General features: G+C 40.6%; 1 protein-coding gene across 1 annotated transcript; it reads left to right on the top strand.

Annotated features, from left to right (window-relative positions):
- Positions 1-6,410: 6,410 nt before the first annotated feature.
- On the top strand, positions 6,411-7,340 carry LOC100623999 (olfactory receptor 4C6-like). The gene has a single exon (XM_021082367.1). The coding sequence runs from the start codon at positions 6,411-6,413 to the stop codon at positions 7,338-7,340; it is 930 nt and encodes a 309-aa protein (XP_020938026.1).
- The last annotated feature ends 1,009 nt before the right edge of the window (positions 7,341-8,349 follow it).

Raw genomic sequence — 8,349 nt, 5'->3', positions numbered from 1 at the left:
AAAATAAACTATATATATTTTTAAATGTGCTCATAGGTAGCAAGAAAATGAGTGGATAATGTATTGAGAAATTCTTACCAGGAAATTCTGTTACCCTCCATTCCAATTTCACTTTTCTCTCTCTCTCACTATTTCTTTCTCTTTTCCTTTCTCATCCTCTCCCTCCCTCCTCTAACCCCTCTTTATCCCCCTCTTCCTTCCTGTGAGTTTGCATGTGTTTCCCACTCTTTTCCATTTTTTTCCTTTCTCTTTCTCCTTTTTCCTATATCCCAAGACTTTTCTCTCTTTCTTTCCTGCTATTGGCCTCTAATCTATGCTTAAAAAAAAAAAAAAAAAAACAAACAAACAAAAAAAAAAACTAACGTACTATTTTTCTTACAATGTCTTATATTTAGTTAATAATATATTGGATTGATGGCTTTAAGAATGAGAAGAATGGAGTTCCCATCGTGGCTCAGTGGTTAACAAATCCAACTAGGAACCATGAGGTTGTGGGTTCGATCCCTGGCCTTGCTCAGTGGGTTAAGGATCCCAAGTTGCCATGAGCTGTGGTGTGGGCTGCAGACGCGGCTAGGATCCCACTTTGGCGTAGGCCGGCAGCTGCAGCTCTGATCCGACCCCTAGCCTGGGAACCTCCATATGCTGCAGGTGTGGCCACAGAAAAGACAAAAAAGAAAAAAAAAAAAAAAAGAATGAGAAGAACTTTCATATTTATCTGTGTCAAAACATAAGGACTAAATTCCGTTGTAAGTAGATCTACATACAGGAATGATTATAGCAACAGTGACAGTGATGGTGACGGCGCCAGTACTGGGGCTGGTGGTGGTAATGCTGCTGGTTTAGGGATGTTAACCAGGGAGGTAACTTAGGAACATCCTGGGAAAACACTAGAAGTCACCATAGACCTTTACCATTATTATTACTATTATAATTACAACACCACTGTCACTTTCATTCTGCAAAATTTTACTGGGGTTTGTTGCACTCCACTGACTGGTCTTTATTTTTATGAAAAGAGAAAGGAACTGGGAAGATATTTGTATAAAGGAATTGTTTTAAAGTCCTTCAGGGATAAATCTAATTATTGAGTTGAATGCTCATAGAGTTCTATAAGCTACAAGTGCACCAACTATACATCCAACTGACAATTCAAATGCAAGCACTAGAAGCATTTAGGTACTCAGATATTCACCGGAGAATTATATATTTATATACAAAACAGAATTGGGGAAGAGACGCCACCATGTCAGGCTTCCTGGAATTCAAATCCAAGTTATGCCACTCACTAACTCTGTGACCTTAAGAAAGTGACAAACTCTATAATTAACAAATGCTAGTTGTTATTATTACTTTCATTATTTTGAAACAGATATATTGAACGGACAAAAAATAATTCTCACTGTCTTGTATCTAGGAAACTAAATGTTCATTGAAATATTTTCTGAATTGTTTTACAACATACAAGGCATTCTATTGTTTTTTTGTTTTTATTTAATTTTTATTTTATATCAGAATATAGTTGATTTACAATTACAGTGCATTCTTTTAAGGTATAAATTATAGAAGGAACAAAGCTCTCTGATACAATATTGGTGGGAATAATTTTTTTTTTTTTTTTTTTTTTTTGTCTTTTTGCTATTTCTTTGGGCCGCTCCGGCGGCATATGGAGGTTCCCAGGCTAGGGGTCGAATCGGAGCTGTAGCCACTGGCCTACGTCAGAGCCACAGCAACGCGGGATCCCAGTCGCGTCCGCAGCCTACACCACAGCTCAGGGCAACGCCGGATCCTCAACCCACTGAGCAAGGGCAGGGACCGAACCTGCCACCTCATGGTTCCTAGTCAGATTCGTTAACCACTGCACCACGAGGGGAACTCCGGAATAAATATTTGAAAGGAGAACATACCAATACCTATTCAGTTTAAGATGTTTATATTCCTTGATTGGTCAATTCCATTGTAAAAATACATCTTGTGCTTGCATATGTATTGTGCTTGTGTATATATTGTGTAGATGTATACACAAGCACAAAGAGAAGATTTTTTAAAACTGCAGTATTGTTAAAACAGCAGAAAGGTGAAATAAAGTAAATCTTCATATACCGATGTGGAGTGATATCAGCGATAATTTTTTCATTAAAATGTAAAGTACATTATATATGTGCACCTATTGTATAATTATACAAATTCCATATTTCTAAATGCAGATGTACACCTGAAAGAATAAATTGCACAGCTAAAATAATTACATGGCTAAAAAGAGTTCCAGAAATCAAAACTAGAACTAGCATGTGTAACTCAATGCCTTTGCTCTCGATTTTACATTGTACAATGTCTCTTAACCCCCACCTCTGGGCTTTTGCCCATGTTTTTCCTTCTGCTGGGAATAGATCTAGTCTTCCTTTCTCTTAGCTGTAGCCTAACTTTAAGTCTATGTCTTCTTTAATAATGTCTTTCTCCTTCATTTACCCACTTCACAATGATTCTTTTTGTAATTATTTTAAATTTACCAACCCTGCCCTTATTTAAGGAAATGCATCACATCTAACAAACTTTCAAAATATTGTTGTCTACTTGAATAATTAAGGAAAAGTGAGGAAAGTAGACTCGGAAAGAAAAAGAAAAGCATTAATTTTAATTGCCCTGTCTTCACTTGAACAGCATTCTTAAAAAATAGCTTCACTGACCAATGGAGAAAGGAAATATTAGGGATGCAGCTGATGGTGTGATTCAACACTGGACTGGAAGTTCAAGGTACTGTTTACGTCTTGGTTTTGGTGGAAGCATATCAAGGAATATAAATGGTAAAGATAAAGGCCAGTCAATAGCATCGTTGTGCTTGGTTAATGGAGACATAGCAACCAGACTCTAAGAACAGGTCTGATCTCAAACCTGGAGGATGAGCTGACACCTATAACCCCTTGCACCTTCCTTCCAATTGATACAATGTATTGGATTGTATTGATACCAATGCATTCTTACTAATTTATTAAGAACTTTTAGAAATGTGAAATAATAGCAGTATTTAAACATGTCCCTATGGAAATAAAAGAAACAGGAAATAAATCTGAAGCCATAATCTACAGAAAAAAATGTTTTATCAGTAAGTGGAATCAACATTCAGCCTGGTGAAGGTGAAAGCAGGCATTGGGGAAAGGGTAGCATGCAGGATACGTGGTGATGGATTGGTTGAGAGAGGGAATGGACAAACGCAGTAAGAAAGCTCAGAACTTAGGTATGATCATAACATAACACACCTTAAAACATAAGGTGTGATTAGGAAAAAAAAAAGGTATATATTGTTTCTTCCTGTGAATTACCTCCTTTGACCTTCTCAGCAGCTCTGTGAGGCAGGAGGTAGGTACAGGTCAGAAAGCATAGTATTTAATTTAAAAGCACATAGCATATAGTGTGCTTTGGAATTAACCGCATGACTGCCAAGGAACTGTGAGGAAGTTACACAACAGTGAATGTTTCAGAAAATCCACAAGATCGTAATATATCATTTAACTATTGGTGATTATTAGGTGAGAAAAAAAACTGCACATTCCCCTCAAATAGTAAGCAGTACACACATAGCATCTATGCTTTCTCTATACCTAATGGCACTGCTGCTGAAATTGAGGCTTGATAAGGCTGAGATTACTTACCTGCTAGCCAGTAAGCAGCCTGGCTGTGACTTGGAGGGAGGTTTGCTATGTCTTGATCCAGTGATATTTCCTGCAAACAGAAAGCCAGATAGGAAAGAAAAAGATGTGAGTCTGGCAGGAAGTGGATGGGATGACAGTGAAATAAATAGAGGGAGGAGAACCAAGGGATAAAGTTGAATGAGCAAAGGAGGGGATGTTACAGACTGGAGTTGAATGTCAGGCAGGCGTTACTCTAACTTCCAAGCCATAAGGACAGATGGGACATTAGGTAGAACTTAGAGCAGTGGTTTTCAAATTTTTTTTTTAACATGAAATGAATCAACTCTCTAAGAAAATTTCTCCCAGAGGCATAAGCAATGAATGCACTTATGAGGTGAATGTTTGGGTATGAGGTGAATGTTTGGGTATGAAAAGGTGAATGTTTGGGTATTACTACTTATCTAGTAAACCATCTTTTCTCTGTCAATGAGAAAACTGAGGCTTAGAGATTCCAGTGGCATACCCACGTAACCCATAAGATTAGTGACACGATGTGGAGTAAAACTCACTATTCTTTCCCTGACTCCTGAACCAGTGATCCTTATACCTCACAGGGCTCTTACTGGAAAAATCTCAGCAGTCCTTTTTTTTGCTTTTTTTACATTTTTAGGGCCACACTCACGGCATATGGAAGTTCCCAGCCTAAGGTCGAATTAGAGCTGCAACTGCCAGCCTACACCACAGCCACAGCAATGCTGGATCTGAGCTGTGTCTGTGACCTATACCACAGTTCATGGTAATGCCGGATCCTTAACCCACTGAGCGAGGCCAGGGATTGAACCCACATCTTCATGGGTCCTGGTTGGGTTCGTTAACCACTTAGCCACGGAAGGACTCCCTTTTTTTTTTTTTCTTTTTATGGCTGAACCTGGACCACATGGGAGTTCCCAGGCTAGGGGTTGAGTAGGAGCTGCAGCTGCTGGCCTATGCCACAGAGGCAGCAACATGGGATCTGAGCCACATCTGCAGTGCCTGACCCTGAACCCTCTAAGCGAGGCCAGGGATTGAACCTGCATCCTCATGGATACCATGTCAGGTTCGTAACCCACTGAGCAACGATGGGAACTCCAAATGGTCCTTCCATATTCACTTGTGGACACTCTGCCTCTTGTGTAAGAGTGGGCGTGAGGGTGGAAGTGGGGTTGTTGAGTAGCCAGAGTGACCTCTCAGCATTTGCAGAGTATTATAATCCAAATGTCGATTTGAAGTTATGCTGCTCACACAACTCCTAAGATGTGGCATCCAGCCTCTGCTTAAAAATCCCAATAAGCATGAAGCATATTTTCATTGTACTTTTCTAGGTTGCAAGAGTAATTCTTCTGAAATACTACATAAATCTGCTCTCTTTTCCAGTGGTGGAACATAGAAGTTAAGAATTGTGGCTCAGTGGTTAACGAACCCAACTAGTATCCATGAGGATAAGGGTTCAATCCCTGGCCTTGCTCAGTGGGTTAAGGATCTGGTGTTGCCATGAGCTGTGGTATAGGTCACAGACAAGGCTTGGATTCCATGCAGCTGTGGGTGTGGTGTAGGCCAGCAGCTACAGCTCCAATTCGACCCCTAGCCTGGGAACCTCCATATGCCTCGGGTGAGGTCCTAAAAAAACAAAAAGACAAAAAAAGAAAAGAAAAGAATTTGAGGTGTGAGATACAAAAATGTCAGCTTCATAGCAAGCTAGGTATATAATCTTATGCAAGAGATTTAATTTCCCAAGACCTCAATTTCTCTACTTTAAGGTGGGAATAGTAATGGTACCTACTTCACATGGTATCGTGAGTTTTAAATGAGGTAATACATATATTATACTTGGCACCTTGCAACATAGTTAGTGAACCTAAAAGCTAATTATTGAATTGTTGTTCCTACTATGTTCCAGAATATTTTGCTCCATTTAGGGAACAGAGGAAATGAAAGGAATGACTTGAGCTGATTCAGATTTGAATCAAGTATATTGTGGCCTAGGTCTGGCTGGATCATCTTACCTGGGAACCTTCATTAATGAGAAATATATTAGGCAGGAATTATATAATCACTAGTTTTAGATGTATTTCAATAATTGGATATTTATGATAAAATACACAATTACAAAAGAATTGTCATAGCATTTAAAAAAGAGCACAGAAAGAAGAAATAAGTTCATATGTATTTGGAGATAAAATAGGAATGCTATATTGTCATATACATAGCATGGTGATTCGAAAATTATAAAAATCACAGTATAATGACTAGAGAAAAAAATATTGATGTTTGAGGGCACTGATTCTGGCATCAGAAAATATGGTCAACATTTAGGCGTCACCACGGACTTGCTGTGCAACCTTGGTAAAATTTCCTAAACTCTATGAGAATCAGTTCCCTCAGTGATAAAAATAGTCAGTCAGAGGATTATTCTAGTACCTGGAGTAAAGTAGATGCTCAGCAAATTGGTTATTACTAGTAACAGTAAAAGGGGGAAACGTACTTCACCTGGAAGCACCATTTAAAGGGAGAGGAGGAATGTCTCAGGGAGAAACTAGCATTCATTGAGGAGCTCTCTTTTAAGCTCTTTCTTTTGCAGGTTATTAAAAGCCAAAGGCCTGGACGATGAATACAGGAAAAAAAAAATCCCCTGAGATCCTGGAACTACATGAAGTCAAAGAATCACTAATTCCAAATCATATGTTGCTTTTTCAGATTTTATAACTCTCAGTTGGTGCCCATAGCACCACCAGTTTGCCAGGATACATGGCAAATCAAAGCCACGTGACAGAATTCGTCCTTCTGGGCATTACAAAGAATCCGGAGCTGAGGCGACTACTCTCTGCTGTGATTCTGGTCATGTATGTGTCCACCGTCTTGGGAAACCTCCTCATCATGGTAACCATGGTCACAAGTCAGAGTCTGAGATCACCTATGTATGTTTTCTTAACCTCCTTGTCCCTTTTGGATGTCGCTTTCTCTTCTGTCATTGCCCCCAAGATGATTGTGGACTCCCTCTCTGGGAGCACTGTCATCTCCCTGGAAGGCTGCATGGCCCAGCTCTTCGCGGAGCACTTCTTCGGTGGCGTGGGGATCATCCTTCTCATCGTGATGGCCTATGACCGCTACGTGGCCATCTGTAAGCCCCTGCACTACATGGTCATCATGAGGCCTTGGGTGTGCCACCTGTTGCTGGCAGGGGCCTGGGTGGGGGGGTTTATTCATGCAGCAATACAGCTTGTCTTCATGTATCAGATACCTTTCTGTGGTCGCAATATCATAGACCACTTTATATGTGATCTGTTTCCACTGTTGAACCTGGCCTGCACGGACACCCACCTCCTGGGCCTCTTAGTCATCCTCAACAGTGGGGTGATGTGTGTGGCCATCTGCCTTATCCTCATCTCCTCCTACGTGGTCATCCTCTGCTCCCTGAGGTCTTGCAGCTCTGAAGGGTGGCGGAAAGCCCTCTCCACCTGCGGCTCCCACCTCACAGTGGTTGTCATGTTCTTTGTGCCGTGCACGTTCTTGTACGTGAGGCCTGTGGCCATCTACCCCATAGACAAGGCAATGGCTGTGTCCGATTCCATCATCACACCCATGTTGAATCCCCTGATCTACACCCTGAGGAACACAGAGGTGAAAAATGCCATGAGGAAACTGTGGATGAAACCAGGGAATGTGGTTGGCAAGTGACTGTCATGCTTGGAATACTGCGTGTTTCTGAAAAGGAGAGATTCTTCTTTCAGAGATGTGTGAGAAATAAAACTGATCATTCTCCATTAACAGCTGGAGGGTTTTCTTTAAAATATTCATCTGATTTATGATTTAGAGTGTTTAGAAGGATTAGGATACTCTACTGTTTCATGACATTCTTTGGCTTCCCATTGCCTATAGAAGCACCTTGCCTTGTCCTTGAATTACCTGGTTAATCCTTCTACAGCCTCTAACTCTCCAAGCACACCTTGAGCCCTTCACCTGCCCCTCACTATGCATCCGCCATGTTGAGATTTGCCATCTGTCCTTATGGCTGTTAAAGCCTTGTCTCACCACAGCACTGTTGCTTCCCTCTAAAAACTGGCCCTCATCTTATTTGGTGGCTGTTTTCCTCTAACTTCTGGTCCTTAGATGAGGAGATTGTGTCATTACGGCATACAACCCTCCATAACTCTATTCAATGATTCTTCTACTTTTGCCATCATTCTCTACATCAAAAACTTCTTTTTTTTTAAATTATAGTTAATTTATACTGTTGTATCAATTTCTGCTGGACAGCTTAGTGACCCTATTTTCCATAAGGTTCTATCACCAAAGATTGAATATAGTCCAATCCCTGGGGCCAGATCGACATGCAGAAATCTAGATCACAGTATAACCATTTCATCATTGTTTCCTGCACTGTGATCTGTACCTCAATTACAGAATGGCTACACGTGATATCACCCAACAGAGTCCTATGCTTCTCAAGATGCAGTGCTTTTCTTCCCCTCCCCACTGGAAAACTTATTTTTACCACTGAAGTCGTTTTTGGTGGCCATTGGTATCCTCGAGCAGTGTCACAATGTAAATGAAAAGCAAGACTTGGTTCCTGGAAATAATTCCTAACTTAGGAAGATCCTCTGCTCTGAGGTAGCCAAAATGACATCCGTTACCTCCTGGGGTTCTGATACTTCCTGGATTGTTGTTGCCCTTTTTCAAAAATGTA

Source organism: Sus scrofa, unplaced genomic scaffold (genome assembly GCF_000003025.6).
Source record: "Sus scrofa isolate TJ Tabasco breed Duroc unplaced genomic scaffold, Sscrofa11.1 Contig74, whole genome shotgun sequence".
Classification (NCBI taxonomy): domain Eukaryota; kingdom Metazoa; phylum Chordata; class Mammalia; order Artiodactyla; family Suidae; genus Sus; species Sus scrofa.
This window is presented reverse-complemented; position numbering and strand designations above follow the sequence as displayed.